Source organism: Hyposmocoma kahamanoa, unplaced genomic scaffold (genome assembly GCF_003589595.1).
Source record: "Hyposmocoma kahamanoa isolate Upper Pololo Valley unplaced genomic scaffold, ASM358959v1 100021, whole genome shotgun sequence".
Classification (NCBI taxonomy): Eukaryota; Metazoa; Arthropoda; class Insecta; order Lepidoptera; family Cosmopterigidae; genus Hyposmocoma; species Hyposmocoma kahamanoa.
Genome location: NW_020653200.1, coordinates 3,766,085 through 3,783,549, shown reverse-complemented (window position 1 = coordinate 3,783,549; position 17,465 = coordinate 3,766,085). Strand labels below are relative to the sequence as shown.

At 37.2% G+C, this 17,465-nt stretch overlaps 2 protein-coding genes across 3 annotated transcripts in view; one reads left to right on the top strand and one right to left on the bottom strand.

The window, feature by feature from the left end:
• The first annotated feature begins 1,024 nt into the window (after window positions 1-1,024).
• LOC113227386 (sodium-coupled monocarboxylate transporter 1-like) lies at window positions 1,025-11,568 on the top strand. Of its 2 annotated transcripts, none has more exons than XM_026460283.1 (13): window positions 1,025-1,206; window positions 1,284-1,443; window positions 2,469-2,586; window positions 2,673-2,740; window positions 3,404-3,558; window positions 3,630-3,770; window positions 4,604-4,822; window positions 4,902-5,029; window positions 5,364-5,506; window positions 5,873-6,057; window positions 6,208-6,328; window positions 7,167-7,331; window positions 11,342-11,568. In XM_026460283.1, exons 1-13 carry the CDS (start codon window positions 1,025-1,027, stop codon window positions 11,393-11,395), a joined length of 1,839 nt encoding a protein of 612 aa, XP_026316068.1. In that variant the 3' UTR covers window positions 11,396-11,568. The 2 variants fall into 2 exon arrangements, with proteins under 2 accessions (XP_026316068.1, XP_026316074.1); XM_026460289.1 differs by having other exon boundaries at window positions 7,167-7,378; window positions 11,342-11,417.
• A 40-nt stretch (window positions 11,569-11,608) lies between these two features.
• The window catches only part of LOC113240077 (sodium/potassium/calcium exchanger 3), a 10,171-nt gene continuing 4,314 nt past the window's right edge, over window positions 11,609-17,465 (bottom strand). The window contains exons 2-10 of the mRNA XM_026477290.1: window positions 16,352-16,534; window positions 15,206-15,393; window positions 13,795-13,981; window positions 13,642-13,707; window positions 13,242-13,567; window positions 12,997-13,159; window positions 12,811-12,912; window positions 12,504-12,625; window positions 11,609-12,277 (exon numbers count right to left, since the gene is read on the bottom strand). Coding sequence (XP_026333075.1) covers window positions 12,050-12,277; window positions 12,504-12,625; window positions 12,811-12,912; window positions 12,997-13,159; window positions 13,242-13,567; window positions 13,642-13,707; window positions 13,795-13,981; window positions 15,206-15,393; window positions 16,352-16,534 — 1,565 coding nt within the window. The 3' untranslated portion in view covers window positions 11,609-12,049. The remainder of the gene's footprint in view (window positions 12,278-12,503; window positions 12,626-12,810; window positions 12,913-12,996; window positions 13,160-13,241; window positions 13,568-13,641; window positions 13,708-13,794; window positions 13,982-15,205; window positions 15,394-16,351; window positions 16,535-17,465) is intronic.

The window sequence follows — 17,465 nt, the reverse complement described above, 5'->3', positions numbered from 1 at the left end:
GCACAGTTGTTAGAGATACTACTTAGTCATTTTGGGATCGTAAATAGTTTCAATAAATTTACGTAATATTCTGTGTTAAAGGTAATAATTACACGTAAGTTTTCCAGTATCATTAGACGTATTTTTTTACTACTTCGACTGTATCCTGTCTGTAAATACCTACCTAACTGTAAAAATCTTATTCCTAAAATTTAATACACTCTTAAATGTTCAATAAACGATTTCTGTGTCATATCATTGTGGAAAATCACTTTTTAAATAATATAATTCACTATATTTGTGTAGGTATTTATGTGTATAAAAATAGCAGTGTTTACAATGAGAGTACCTGTATGGATTGGTACAAAGTTAAATTAAAAATCTTAACATGATAGTGTAGTTATAGTTTATCAGACTGACAAACTTAAGCCTGAAATATGTTTTCATTTGAATAAAATACTACAACTTCCTATCAAATTTGTCGTCACTGGAAATACGAAAACTTATTTTTGGAAGTATTGTTTCTGGCTAAAGTTGTTCAGTACACATTAATAGCCCAAAATATAACTACACTCTTCTGTGTCAGTCTGTAGATCGTGTTTAACTGGTTTTCATTCATCATATCATAGACATAGGTTTTCAATGATTATATGCACATTTCATTGTCGAGCGAGCACAGCGTAGTTAGGTACATGAGGTATGAATCAATGTTTAAGCCAGAATAAATATAAACAAAGAAAACACTCCATGAAGTTTTATTTATAAAAATACTCATAACAATGTTACTGAGAAGCTATGTAGGCACCGCATTGTGTGCAAGATAACGAGCTCAGCGAGTCCAGTTTGGACCGTTAACAGGAAAATTAGTCAACCTTATCCCTCCTGTGCTGTGGGCCGTATCACCAGATCCTTCAAAAGATAAATATAGAATCGTCCCAGCTGCCAGTTCCGCTTAGTAAATGCCTATTGTATACCGAGATGGAGTTTAAGTGTCGGTGTAGACGGACGCGCGAATTGACACTGTGCTCGGCTAACGAATCTCAGCATGACGGTGGTATACTTCGACTGGTTGGACTATCTCGTGTTCGGGATGATGCTCTTCCTTTCAGTGCTCATCGGGGTTTACTACGCATTCTTCGCTAAACAGAAGCAAAACACCACGGCGGAGTACCTAATGGGCGGAAAAACAATGGGAATGTTTCCCATTTCGATGTCTTTGATAGCCAGGTATTAATTTCAAATATTCTATTCATTTTTATTTGACAAGTATTATTCGTTCTTTCAAAAGTAAACATGCATTTCAGTTATATTTCTGGAATATCATTACTGGGCATTCCGGCTGAAATGTATACTTATGGCACTCAGCTGTGGTCTGCAGTGTTGTCTGAGTGGGCGGTCTCACTTACAATTGCTGTTATTTACCTGCCCGTGTTTTACAACTTACAAATAACATCGACATACGAGGTAAATTGGCAGACGTATTTATTATATATTGGGTACTATCAGCAAAGATTGAAACGATGATTGTAGCCTTATTTTATTAACCTTTTTTAAGGTAAAATATTTTTGTTTATAATGAAAATATGCTTTAGCCCACAGTTTCCCAAAGTTCTCTTTTTCCCTCAAAGTTGTTCAATTGCTTTGTGTCAATTGCTTCCGATGCCTCTGCCGCCCCCTTAGGACTGACTCGTCAGCGCCCACGGGGGGCGGTAGGGTCTACTTTGGGAAAGTATGCTCTAGCCCATGAACATCGTTGATTGACCAGAACCAGCAAACTGCGGAAGGCTGCTACTGACCGCCGTTGCCTGCACGCAAAAAAATCCCAAACGCGTCGATGTTGCTGACAGTACCACTTACCTTATAACTAACGTAATCGACATATTTGGCCATATTGAGTTATTGACATATCTGGAATCAACATAGCGAGATCTACAACCCCATATAAGAGGATTTTTTTAAATATCTTATTTAGTTTCTGTTTTATTGTTATGCAAAATAAGCGAAAGCGACTTTTTTCAAAGAAATAAACTTTAGGAGCTAATTGTCTCGAAAATTACCAAAATGCAAATGCGTTAATTGTGACAAGGAGGGCAGAACAACTCTTTTTAGTATGATACCCGCCGTATGAATTTAATACAATATACAGCTAGCATAGTTAGCGAATGTGTTCAAATACCTAGAGTATAAATAACGCCCAGATTCATGCACTAGGGAAACAGAGTATCGCGTGTGCAATGGAGACACGCGTAGACAACCACATATTACACCCAAACTCACGAGAGAAATAAATGTAGGCCATATAAATATTTTTCCCAGCCCGGGAATCGAACCCTAGACCTCTGCGTGGCAGACCAGCATGGTAACCGTTCGGTCACTGAGGCAGTGTCTCATTTTCCACACTGTTGTACATAAAATTACAATATATCCCCTATTCACTTGTATAACACTAATTTACGAATGCTTTGTACTTTATTTTTGTTAATTTTCAGTACCTGAAGCTTAGATTTAACCAAAACGTACGTTTGTTGGGATCCATCATATTTATCATCAAAATGATGCTCTACATACCGATAGTTATTTACGTCCCAGCTTTGGCCTTCAGTCAAGGTACAACTAGTCTAAAAAATTATCAGCGTAAAATTGATTCAAATAATAATTTATTCATGTTTTGTAAATATTTGTATATTTTCCAGTTACTGGCATCAATTTGCACTACATCACCCCCATTGTGTGCATTGTGTGCATATTTTATACAACTCTAGTGAGTACTATAATAGCTAAGTAAAATACGCATTATTATTCTATTGACCTAATTCTATCCCCCCACAGTGACGGACAAATTGCTGTACCCGGTTTTGAGAATCATCTTAATTCACTCCACGTGGAGGTCAAGTAAATCAGCCGCCGACAAAGTGTACACCTAACCAATTTGCGCTCTGCTTGCACCTAGAAGAGATTTTTTTATGACATCAAGTGACAGGACAAACAAGGCGGCTGGCTATCCATGGCAGTTTCAGCGCCATCAGAGCTTTAAATTGCCAAAATCTACGGGGCACTGCCACTGCGCATGTCACCTTGAGACATGAAGTTGACAAGTCGTATGTGCCTGTAGTTTCACCGCAGTCCTTACCCTTCAAAACCGGGACACAGTATGCTCTGGTAGCAGTACTTTTCTGGACGTACTCGTCCAGGAAAGTGCTGCACAGAGCTCCTTGTGAAAACAAGGAGCTCTGCACAGGGTAAACGTCATTGTGGGCCACTGAAGATAGTCTGTAGTGCTACTTTTTGATGTTATCGTATCAATGGCATACACTGTAATGCTTGCCATCATGGCAAAAGGATTTGCCAATCGACGTGATGCAAAGAAGATACTAACATGAATTATTCCATCCATATTTATGCATGATTGAACGTGTGATTTCAGGGAGGACTGAAAGCTGTAGTATGGACGGACACTCTGCAAACTGTCCTTATGTACTTTGGTGTTGTATTTGTACTAGCGTATGGAACATGGCGTCTGGGTGGAATAGGCAACGTCATCAACATAAACAAAGAGGGTGATCGACTGGAGTTTTTTAAGTAAACAAGGATCTAATTTAATATCATGAGTAATTTGTAAACCAATGTTATCTAGTTCAATAACTTTTCAGCATGGACCCAGATCTAACAATTCGTCATACGTTTTGGTCAACAGTGATTGGAAATTATTTTGCATGGCTTGCATCTTGTTCAGTCAATCAAGCCATGGTACAAAGATGTCTTGCTTTGTCTTCTTTGAAAAGAGCCAGAATGTGCGTATGTTACTAATAATTTACTTAGCTGTAAAGGTGTAATAAGCCTATTGCCTAATTCCGTGAAGTAGGTACTAAATTACAAAAATAAATTACTTACGTGATAAGTAAGAAAATAAAAATGTCTGTGCATAATATCATTTGCGAATATTTTGACGAATTTAGTCGACAATCCTAATTGCCTATTAGGTATTTGTAAGAACATCGGGAATATTCTTCTCAACTTTAATGAAGTATATCTTATTCCCGTCATATTTTAATAAGAATTTCGAATCTTTTTTGTTAATCTTACTAATGAGTATTTAGTAAATAAGTATTAATACAGCTGATACCTAGTAGCAGTAGAGCTCCTTGTGAAAGAGTTCGTCCAGGGAAGTACAGCCACCTTACCTATTTCTGCTGCCAAGCAGTAATGTCAGCATCACTGTGTTCCGGTTTTGAAGGGTAAAGGGTGCTGGTGAAATTACGAGCACATGGGACTTATCAACTTATGTCTCAGGGTGTCGGGCGCAGTGGCAGTGCCCCTCAGATTTTTGTGATTTAAAGCTCTGAGTGATACTGTAATTGTTATGGACAAGCGTGTAGCTTACCATCAGGCGCACGACTTGTTCGTCCCGTCACTTGATGTTATAAAATAAAAATAGCCGGAATTATTCCAAATACGTACATAAGTGATACTTGACTTTAAATTAGTTTGCAAACTCTTCGAAAACTGGTTCCTTGACGATACTTTGCTCTGTCAAGGGAAGAAATGATTAATTATATTTTAGAGTTATTTTCTACTTCATATTGTTTTCCATTCGCTAATCATCCGTGTCATTTGTTTTTTACAGTACTGTATTTATAATGGCAGGAGGTATCTTTATCCTAGTTTCGCTCTGTTGTTACACGGGACTTGTTATTTACGCTACGTTTGCCACATGCGATCCTCTTACTACTGGAGCTATTAGGAAAAACGATCAATTACTGCCGTACTTTGTTATGACTATAACCGGTTCAATACCAGCGCTTCCCGGCATCTTCATGAGTGGTGTCTTCAGCGCGGCATTGAGGTACAATTCCGGTGAGATGCACTCGATGTCACGCCAAAGCAGTGAAAATACCATATCTCTTACTAGACTAAATTTTCAGCTCCATGTCCACCGGATTGAATTCATTGTGTGGAGTGATTTTTGAGGACCTCATCAGGCCTGCGTATAACAAACCAATATCGGAGAAAACTGCCAGTTTTATAATGAAAGTTATCGTCGTTGTAATTGGTCTGTAGAATTGGAAATATTTTTTTAATAATGCATAATTGGAATAATTTATTAACGCAATTAATTATTTACTTACTCTGCTGACTCAGCGAGCCGAAGTGGGCTTTGGCCTCATATATTTGGCCATTACGAGTTAGTACCTGCGAACCCTGTCTTGTGCGATCTCCTCCTAGTTCTCTACATAGAGGGCGTGAACGGCTTTCCCTATTTCATCTCTCCATCGGCCCAAATGGGCCGACCAACGGGTCGTCGACCACTAGTACGTCTCATGTAGGCCATCAACTCAATTATAACATAAACATATATTACCAAGAGTTCTTATTGTCATATACAGGAGCAATTTGTGTGGCGCTGGTGTTTCTTGTAGAACACATGGGTGCTTTAATACAAGCTGGAAAAAGTTTGGCGGGAATCACAGCTGGTAGTCTTCTAGGGCTATTTTCGATGGGCCTATTTCTGCCTTGGATAAACGCAACAGTGAGTTGACGCTATTGACTAAATAATGATATTTTTACAAAAATTAAGATTGTTTTAAGGTTTGACCTAACTCCTCAAATCATCATACTACCACTAGCAACTGCCGTGGGTTCGAATCCGCCTTTGAGTTTTCCGGAATTTAAGCGAAATTCAATTTAAAATTTACCATGGGCTTTTCGGTGAAGAAAAACGTAGACGGCGAAGAAAGTTGATTACCCTCACAAAACTGTGTGAAGTCGGCAACCTGCATTGCGCCAGGAAGCTTGGAGGCTGTGGCTATTGGAATTAAACCCTCGCCTGAAAAGACACCCGTACCCAGTGAGGCGTAGTAAATGGGTTGATGATGATAAGAAATTTTTATTACAGGGTGCTCTGGTAGGTGGTATATGCTCCACCCTATTCGTAGGATGGATTTCGCTTGGAACACAAGCAGCAATGATGCGAGGGGAAATAGTAATAATACCGAAACCCACATCAATTGAAGGCTGCCCAGGCAACTTCTCTTTTACAACGACTACTTCTACACCACACAGTACCGTAGAATTTGATCGGTAAGTAAGTATAATGAGCCTGCTTATTGTACTAAAGATGATGAATTAATGTACCTAATTATTGCACAAAGTCATGTTTTTTTTATTTGAATGATAATGATTGTAGTGGTGTACAAGAAGATTTGAGCATTCAACAATTGCAATTTTCAGTTCCGGAACATTCTTCCTGTATAGATTGAGCTATTTATATTACACGTTGGTTGGAGTGATAGTATCGATCCTGGTTGGTGCCATCGTTTCATATTTCACGCAACCTAATGACCCAGCTATGGTGAGATTCTTCATAAAGAGATATTTTCTAAGTTTTCTCAAAATTAGGAAACAATAAGTGCTCTCTATTCTTTCTCACGGTACTGGCTTTGTATCTAATTCTTTCGCCCTTTACGTAATACGTCATTGGAACGCGCTCCCGCTCGCAACTCACACTAGCGCAGAGTCGAAGCGTGTCCCGACGCGTCATGTTTTTCGCCTATAGCATATTCATCTCTGTTTTCCAATGATAAAGGTACACATTTGTGGTATACGAATATGGAATTTCGCCTTCTCGCGTCGACACTTGGTTAACGTCGAGCTGTTTCACGCGTCAAATGCCGACCGTACTGTAATCCGTGCGCGTCAATGCAAGCGTCGTCGCGCGACGACGCGTGTCGCCATGCGTTGTAGTTGAAAAACAGGACGCAACGCTTTGACTCTGCGCCAGTGTGAGTTGAGCCTTAGTTATCTTTTTCAAGCGCATGTTGCGCAGTTATCTTTTTGACAATCTTCTACATCATGATTCTGTATAATGTAGCTGTGGGTACTTATATATTATTATAAATAATATTATGTATAATAATATATATAATATATTAGATATATTTATTATATTAAGTATGTTATACTGTATTATGTTTATTTTATACCGTATAAATTAATTAAACATAAAATTTTGGCTTATGACATTTTTTCTGTTTGGCCCAATAGTTGACTGGTATAGCACTAAGTCCGCCATTTGTACATTATTGTATTGTACAAAAAGATTAAATAAATAAATGCGTGATAAATTAATATTAGTCATTGGCAAAGTTTCGTTGTAAGTGTTTCAGACTTGTAAGGTATATGCTTGTCAGGTGCACCGCGACCTGATGACCCCTATTATCCACCGCTGGCTGCCGGAGCAGCACCCGCTTTGCCAGCGGCCGCGGTTCACGCAGCACGACATCGAACTGCACGCGCGCGAGATCAACGAGCTTCGCGCACGCGTTGCGGCAGCGGGCGTGGGCGCAGGAAACACGGTCTATACTTTATATACCTGACCATTTACTACGAAGTCTAAAATAAGGTACAGTACAACTATTTCATATTAAATCTCGGCAATCTTCGTGTTTCGACTGTCGTCGGATTTTGGTGTAGATGAGACGCACTCAGCTACCATTCTTTATTTTCGCAATATTATAATATTATTTTCTATATTTCTGCAAGTAAGGTAAGCATTACTGCGTTCCGGTTTGGAAGGGTAAGGGTGCTGGTGAAATTACAGGCACATGGGACTTGTCAAATTATGTCTCAGGGTGATCTTTGCGATTTACTCTGAGTGGCACTCTAACTCTTGTACAGAATGCCACTTACAACTAGGCGCACGAATTATTCGTCCCGTCACTTGATATTATAAAAAAATAATATATATATTGAAAATTAGTTATAAATATAGACTGTGGTAATCACAGTATTGCAATTACTGTCTGTTACAATATTTACTATTTAGAGACTTGCTGTAGTTTTATAAATAGTGAATAGTTATTTTTGATACAAGTGCGGAAAGTTAGTCATTATTCACGTGACTGGAGGCTTCTTGGCCCGAGCCAGAGACGAGGGTCAAGACTCGAGACAAGTGAAAATGACAAATCCGCACGTGTATCAAACGACGTTTTTTAATACATTTACGAAACACATGCAGTTGCATTGAAAGTAAAATAAAACAGTATTTAAAAAAAAACTCATTTTATTTCTTTGCCTGATAAAAATTCAGAGTACAATGGCAACTGTTACCAGTATTCAGCCACATCAAAATTACTGTTAGTGGCGCGGCGCGCAGCGGTCTCGCGTAATACTCGCCTCCGGTCATTATTAATACTCAATCAGCCATCTTTATGGAAAATATGTTGGTATTTTTAAATGTAACCCGTTGTTTTACAAAACACCTATGCAATTTAAACAAATAAGATGTTTGTAAGTAAATATAAGTATTAATGACGAATGGCTTACGTCACAAAGCATATAAATATTAAATAAATATACAATACATATATATATATATATATATATATAAACTCTTTAGTTCCATGTTTAAGACTTGAAACAACAGTAAATAAAAAAAAAATGGAAAAGTAAAAAGCACTAGGGCGAAAAATCCAACTTTCGGCACCATTTGTAGTACAAAAAAATACCACGTTTTGAGCAACTGTATAAATAGTTTTACGGCTCTATTTAGTTCACATGTAAATCAAAATAAAAACAATAATAAAGCTTACGTAGTTCTGAATTCAAATTATAATAGATGAGATAAATCTACAAGGAAATTTATATACGCGTGCATTCGGAAATCCGAAGATTGCCGAGAGCTATTACGAAAACAGTTGCACTGTATACATTTTACACAGCCTGTCCTTTTTAACCGACTTCAAAAAAGGAGGAGCTTCTCAATTCGACTATATGTTCTTTTTTTTCTTTTTTTTTTTGTATGTATGTTACGCGATAACTCCGGTATTTGTGAACCGATTTTCATGATTCTTTTTTTGTTGGAAAGGGGGTACTTCCATAGTGGTCCCATTTCATTTTGAAGAAAATCATCCACCTCAAAGGGTGGCTGTTCAGCATGAAGATTCATTTTTATAAATAGCGCCTAACTTTAATTTAGGAGCAATTACTTTTAGCAATTATTTAGTTGATTTTGCTATTTCTCCAATTCAAGGCGTTTTTCTCTCGAAATACTTTGAGTAGTGTCGTAGTGAGAACCTATTTTTATTATCTCCAGTATCAAGTCCTGTGTAGTGGCGAACTAGGGGATATTTCAATGAAACTTAGCAAATAGACGTAATACCACGTACTTTTAAGGTCGGCTTTTTTAGTACTCTGTACTGAGATTAAATACGAACAGAACAAAAAAAACAGTATACATTTTGGCATGTCCGTATGCAAGTATTCCTGTCTGATTGAATATTATGAGATATCGTCGTAATCCTGTGAGGGTTATATAATTAACGATAGACAACGCACACGAAGTGGATGTCAATCTGAAGGTAATGCAGGGTAATTTTTGACGAGTAATTACGTTACTTATTTATTATTACATTTTTTTATTTACCTCCAACAGCCTATTTCAGTTGGGCTGGCTCGAAAGGGCGCGACTTGCGCGAGAGCTACATAAAGCGCAAAGAAATTAATATAAAAAAAACAACAAGAATTTGGAACTAAATTCATACATATATACAATACAAAGCGTGTGTGCTGTGCTGCCAAGGAAACCGTGACCCACTCAGCATGTTGCCGTCTCACTTAAAGTGCTACGACGCTGATTTTCAGCGGATCCGGCAAAAGAACACACGTGACACGGAACATAGTAGTCGTCACAGATTCACACTAAAATATTTAATGAAACAAGCACGTATATAACTTTAAACACAAAACATGAGCAGTTTATTCCATTGAGGTACAATTAATGAAGTAGGTATCTCGTGCTTTATGTCGCTCGCGCAAGTCGCGTCCTGTTGTGCTAGCCCTACAGATGTCAATAAAATAGTTAACCTATGTATTCCACTGCTGGGCACTGGTCTCCTCTCACAATGGAAGGTCTTGGCTGCAGTTCCCCGGCGAGCCTAATGCGGTATTGGGAATTTCACTCACGTCAATAAATTGTTTTGCATACATGGGTAGGTTTCCTCGCGACATTTTCCTTCACCGAAAAGCTCATGGTATATTAAATTTCCCACAGAAATTCCGAAAAATTCCAATCCTCGGCCTTCTGCTTGAGAGACGGTAGGAAAACCAATATAGGTATCCACCATAATCCATAATGTAACTGAGCGACAGATTTGTACTCTTTGCCATGTAACAACAGTGTCGCTTTGCTAACAAAATATTAATTATTACGTTATAAGCATGGAAAGGAACAATATAAAACAAATTTGTTAAAATGATAAGAACCTGACTGATCAAAAGTATACAAGTATCAAATATAGATACTAAAAAGGCTATTAAGTAGGTAATAATATTTTAAACTCATTATTTTGTTCTCTTCCGAAGTCACATACTCATAATAAAGCCACAAAAGAACAACTTTTCGGCTAAATTTAAAATGGAAGCGAATTTTTACATAGCCTAATGAACTTTATGGTCAATTGTGTAAATCGCGCCGTGCGTCTTCACGCATTCGCGAGTATTCCGCAGCAGCCGTTCGGCGACGCCTGGCGAAAACGCGGGAAATGGTGCAAAGACAGGCGCAGCGCAATCAAACGTCGACGTATTACTCAAGGCGTAGTCGCGAGAAAACTCACGAATGCCCGAGCATTCTCGCGCAGCGAGTCGAAATTGACGCTTCCGTTCCATTCCGTTTCGCCGCAATAAAAATTGACCCTTCAGGAGAGTGTTTAAATATGCTACGAATGAAATTAGTTGATAACTTTTTTATGCTTCAATAGGAGAGATACAACATTTCACATATACTTAATCTGTTTCATGTGTAGTTCATATTATTTTTATGAGTTTCATGTAACAAAAGCACTTTTGACATAATAATGATCTTGTCGCTTTATCATACCAAGGCATCGAGTATATGATGGTTATATACTCGATGTACCAAGGGTACCTTAGACGTAATGTTTCTAAATATACGGACATTTTGTTAATTGTATTAATTTAATTTCATTTTCCTAAAAATATTTTTATTTTTTAGTAAAAGGATTGAAAATAACTTTTTATTAACCGACTTCAAAAAAAGTGGTGGTTCTCAATTCGACTGTATTTTGTTGTGTATATATGTTACGCGATTACCCCGACATTTGTGAACTGATTTCGATTAGGTGTTCTTTTTTGTTGGAAAGGGGTACCTCAGTAGTGGTCTCATTCAAATTTGAAGAAAATATAACACCTCTAAGAGTGACAATTGGTGGATTTTACTCACTTTCCGTTAACCAATTTGAATAAAACTTGGCAAACAGATGCTATTCCACAAATTTTTGAGGTCAGTTTTTTTAATAAAAAAAGGTATAATTATTTTAAAACAAAGGGTTTTCATTTTTTATTACAGAAAAGAAACAGTCGAGATAGAGATCACGTGACTCAAAGAAACAACAATTTATGAATTTCGTTTGCGATACCTAAGTATAGGTTAGGTTAATTAATGATCACAGTGGTGAAGGTCTGTCTAGACCCAGAATGAAGCCATCCAATAGGCTAAATTTTATTTGTTGTTGTTAAAAGTATTTTGTTAGTACGTAAGTTGCATTGTAATTTTTGTTAAATTTAAAATAAACCAAAGTTAAGAAATAAAAATCTATATATTTAATTACTCTTAAACTCTGTTACATTACGTAGCACATTATGTATTTACAATAAACTCGTCACCTGACATTCTTCACAGTAATCGTTGAAATGCAGAGCTAACTACTTGTAAAAGAGGGGGTACCCTTGCATTAGAGGGATTTATACAAGTGAGATTCTATCGGAGATTCACTTGTTAGGATTAAACTTAGCAATACAAGAAGTTAAAAATGTACAAAACAGAGCAGAGACGTTGCAATTACCAGTTTTGGAGTTGCAAGTACCAGTACATCTGTCGAGGTAGGGTAATGTTTTTTATCTATACTTATCAAAGCTTAAATCGACGCTAGCTGATTTAACGGAGAACGCATGTGGCACAAAATTATTAATTTCAACCCATATGATGAACCAGTTTACAAGAGGCACCATTTTCGGAATTCTCACACTTAACGTCATGTAAGGTCCAGAGACCAGTCTAGGATTTTGGTACCGTTCTTTTGCATGTACGCACGTTGACAGGGAAGAATACATTAAGCTCTATGAGTGTGGCAAGAACCAGGAAAACAGCGTACATGGCGAGACAGGCGCGCCCCACCGCCGCATCTAACTTGAACTTGTTAAACCAAAACGTCAAATACAGCATTAGAAGCGTCGACAATAACGATATCGCCGAATATTCCAGACCCATTGAGTTTATTTTCACCTGCAGACAAAATTAAATTTCATTATGTCAAATCAAATGCTAACACGTGTACACGACTGATATTCCAATTATATAGATTAAAAAATCAGTTACTTTCGCTTAGCTAAGTGATTATTATATATTCGCATTACATATATACGCAATTATTGAGACAATTCGCAACTGTAGTATAAATTATTACTTGACTATGATTAGGTATTGTATTAAAAAAGGAATAGGTTCTGACCCAGTAATGTCCAGGTTCGGCAGGCGTCAAAGAAGCTTTTATGAGCCACGGTAGGCCGAGGCAAAGTAAAATGTCGAATGTATTCGACCCAATCGAATTGCTGATTCCCATTGATCCATGGCCTGTAAATTAAATCAAATTTCGTCTCAGAAGCAATTGTATTAATGTAGCAACAAATGAGCTCTATACAGTGACGCTGTAGTATGCATGGTACACACGCCAGGCTAAACTGAGTGAGCGAAAAGTGTAATGTACTTGTAGTAAATCAATAAACACTACACTTTCCACACTACACAGACTTCAATACCTTGTTTAGCAACAATCACACTTGATACTGCCTCAGGTACTGACGTGCCAGCAGCAAGGAAAGTTATTCCCATTACAGAATCCGGTATCATTAGTGTGTCACCTAAAAATTGCAACAATTTTAAGCATTTGTTTGTGCTAGCGACTATAAAATTTATTTACATAGTTTAATAAATACTGCACTTACCGATGACAGTAATCATCCAAGCTACCATGTAAGAAAGGGAACCAATCCAAACAATACACATAATAAAAGTCAAAGGGAACCATTTCTTAAATCGTGGTTTCTCGCAGTCGGGTATAGTAAAGAGGAATATAAGATGAATTGGCCATGTAACAATCCAAGTTGTCTGAAATAAAAACAGGTAGCGATTAATGTTGCTTAGTTGATTTAGTTGTTTTTTTGTATTGTAAAATTTCTTCTCAGCTTACTTTTGAAAGCCAACTTCTACCAGAAGGCCATTTCCAAAGAGAGTGTTCATATTCGTCTGTAGATTCTTTATTGTTATCATCTTGGTTAGCTTGGTTCTCATCTGGGCAAGCTATTTCCATATCAATATTTTTGGACTCATTGTCCACTTGTATAATTTTGCTCTTTCCACATTCACTGGTTTGCAATTGCAACTTATCGTTCTGAGAAACCTCCAGACCGGTGGTCTTTTCTGGGCCATCGGGATGCGGGGACACAGCTAATTTTATATTACCATTATGCTGATGATGATCCACCGGTTGATCACTTTTGGTAGCGTCTTTAGGTTCTGGAAATACAATAATACAAATGTACTAGTATCTTATTCAAATGTGAGCTGATTGTTTGTAGAAAAGTACATACCGTTATCCATACTATCCTGTTTTTCAATATTTTTTCCGCACAGACTTCTAATACATTTCCATCTTCCTGTAATTTTTATTACATTATAAATTATTTATTGGTCTACCATTAAGTCAGAACAAATTGTTTCACATTTAACATATTTTCCTGTACCTTTTGCAAAACTCTGGATGGCTTTATCATAGTACATGATGCAAATATAGACTCCGTAAAGGAGTACAAGTAGGAAGGCCTCGTACCACTGCACGTACTCGTCGTGCATGATGCAGATCAGAATGGACACTGTGATGCCGTAGGCGAGACAATCTCGGGTCAACGGCCACCAGTCTAGTGGCACTACCTAAAATTGTTAAGGTGCCTACAGATTAGCTTGATTTTTTGATAATCGACACGTGATAATCGAATAAAACGAGGAAATGTGTAAGCAACAGACGATCGACATCGTATTTTTTGTCGATCAGACAAAAACGAGTAAATGTGTAAACAACAGACAATCGACATCTTATTTTTTGTCAATCGACACGTGTGATCAGACAAAATCGAGTAAATGTGTAAGGAACAAATGAGCAACAACCTACTTTTACCGACAGACACTGTGTAATTGAAATTAGGCGTAAGTGCCTACACTATAATGTTGAGCGGCAATGCGATAGTCAAAAACTTTGGAAATCTGTAAGCACCTGTTGATCGTCAAAACACACAATATCGAGCGGCAATAACAATCGTCAAAAATCGAGCAAATCTGGAGGCACCTTAAGAATAAAAACCAATAGTTAAAAATAATGTGAAAGTATAATATTATTGGCAATTATCTAAGTAAAAGATGAGACAAAAAAAGACAAGACATTCAAGTTTTTTAAATGTTTCCCTAGTAGTGATAAGAGGAAACCAGAACACCGTGCAAAATAATAAAAACAAAATTTATATATTTCTTACATATACACCGCAACGCAGATTACACCAATTTATAGAAATGTCAAGGTTGTACGACAACAATAGTAGCAGTAGAGCACCTTGTTCATCCAGGGAATTACTGCCACCTTACCTATTTCTGACGCCAAACAGTAATGTCAGCATTACTGTGTTCCGGTTTTGAAGGGTAAGGGTGTTGGTGAAATTACAGGCACATGGGACTTTATAGTTCAGGGCGACAGGCGCAGTGGCAGTGCCCCTCAAATCTTTGCGTTTTAAAGTTCTGAGTGATACTGCAGCTGTTATGGATAGACGTGTAGCTTACCATCAGGCGCACGACTTGTTCGTCCCGTCATTTAATATGGTAAAAAAAAGACAAAATTTTAGTTAAAGTACGACCTTACAACCACTAAGCCAGGTAAAAGACTTGTGTCTGGGGAGTTAGAGATTCTCCAAACAGGGCTTAAAAATCAACAACCTTGATTGAAGAAACATTTTTGCTATATTGTGTTATATATGTACATTAAATGACAACAAATTAACATAGATTAGACAAAAGGTGTCAAGAGTACAAACCGTTCAGTTAATTTACTATAATAAAAATAGAAGAAACTCCGAAATTGTTTAACTTATAAATATAAATTAAACTAACCATTCCAGCTCCAATACCGCAGCAAGCGGCAACAGCAAGGATATTAAAAACGGCAGAGCCAACAATGGTCCCGACACCGATGTCGCCCTCTGTGATGAATGTGCCGATCACATTTACGAACAATTCCGGCGCAGACGTCGCTGCAGCCATAAATGTAGCGCCCGCTACATCATTCGTCATGTTTAGTGCTGAAATTATAGAGTATTTAAAATGATATAAGACTAGACGCACAAAAAGAGGTAATTTGTTCAAGAACTCAAGATCTGTAAAGGTTTAGCCTAAAGTCGTATGTTAAAAACAAATTGAAAATCACGCCTTTAAATAAAATTTAGTGAATCAACATGCCATAATATACAAGGAGTTTCGGAACAAAAACCGATATAAAGCCAATAAATTTCTGTTTAAATTTCGTCTAGTCTCATTGAATGGATTTGTCGCATTTTGTTCAGATCCTGTGCATCTGAAACATATTTTTAAGGACTTGGCGGTTGCTGTTCAGGTAAATAAATTGTTCATAGAAACTACAGCTGTATACCGTTGTTCACAAAACTAAACATACTGCCTTTGCCATGCATGTACGTTAGGGTATCAGCGTATTTGTCAAAACTTATCCTCAATATTTCAAAAACGTGGTAAAATGATTCAAATGGGAACTAGAGCTATAATTATGAATCTTTTGTACCACTCTCGTTGCCATAAAGTAATGTATAAAACTGTTTCAACGTGTGTGTAATTAGTTTTCAATAATTTACCAAATTAAATTGTTGCAAGGACATACAGTCAAACTACAATTTACAAAATGGCTTTTGACACATTGCTTCTATAGTAATAAAGAATACTTAGAATTTTCAAATACAACATTAATAAATCCAATTAACAGTAGAGACCGAACATGAAATCCTATTAATATTTGTGCTTCCAGGTTGAATACAATGTACCTAATTTAACTTAAGACTTATCATTACTGTACTCTGGCAAAAAAACATATTCTATTCTATTCTACAAAGACTACCGTTTGGCATTAAAAAAGAGAACAAGTCGAATTGTGACTTGGCAGTTTATGTTTCGACGCTCCTCATACGTGGTCGTTAGAGTTGGTGACTATATTTAGCAATAATAACAGCACAACGTAAATAGATACACTACCATGACATATTCGATCGACGGCAGGAACAAAAAATTTATCGCAAACAACAGCAAGCGCGATGAAGAGGTACAGTGAGATGAACGCGTGTAGCACGATGGCTCCGTGCTGCCGCTGTACATCCGTGAACAGTCCCGACGGGAAATCATCGATAGCCGGCGGCGTACAGTTGCGCATGAGCACATCTGAAAGACAAACGATCAACCAATTAACGTTCACAATTAGTAATTGAGGATCGGAGATGCGATAATGATAACTACAAACCAATGAGTGCTGAAACCAATGCATCCACAACGGAGGTATAATTTCCAATAAATTCTTACCATGTGTACGTATTTTACTGTATCAAAAGATGGTCTACAAAGAAAATCAACAAATCTTTAGGTCTACAGAGGCATTGAAAACCGATTATCTCATAAATATCATATTTTACAATGAATTTTATAACTTTTATAATTTAATAACTTGTTTCTAAAATACGAAACAGTCGTTATGCTCCTTTTCTAACTTTTGCGTTGCCGTGGGTTTTTACAGACAAACAATTTTTATATCATACCAACACCGCAGGCGCTTTAAATATGTTTGAAGAATGAATAAGTGCGTATCAAAAACCGTCTATTAAAAACTACACCTTCAAAACCAACATTAATAAGGATTTAGTGAGACAATATATTTATTATATGCATAGAACTCAATCACGAATCAAGCCTATTGCGAAGGATCCGTACCAATACTCAAGCCAATGACAAGACTTGTATAAAGATTGCATGCCCAATAGTTAAATGACTACGGGCCGTATTCCAGAACTCTACTCAATGCTCAAGTCAGAATTTTTAGTATGGTTTAAAGCACACGAAATCATACTCAAGTCCCTGTCATTAGGGTCGTATTTGCAGTGCAATCCTGACTTGAGCATTGAGTAGAATTCTAGAATACGACCCTCAGAGTCTGATTAAGTTAAGGGCACGTTAGGTTAATAAGTTGTCTTGTTTGGAATTGTATATCGTACCCTTAGCTTTATCTAACTTGTGACATATGTCACAAGTGCTTTTTATTAACTGAAAAAAAGGGTTGGATCTCAATTGGACAGTTTTTTTTTATGTGTCTTACGCGATA

Excerpts from the sequence above, each read along its gene's own strand:
- LOC113227386 (XM_026460283.1), top strand. The coding sequence starts at position 1,025 with ATGACGGTGGTATACTTCGACTGGTTGGACTATCTCGTGTTCGGGATG. Across the intron at positions 3,771-4,603 it reads TCTTTGAAAAGAGCCAGAAT|TACTGTATTTATAATGGCAG; the intron begins GTGCGTATGTTA and ends TGTTTTTTACAG. Across the intron at positions 7,332-11,341 it reads GCGTGGGCGCAGGAAACACG|AAAAGAAACAGTCGAGATAG; the intron begins GTCTATACTTTA and ends TTTTTATTACAG.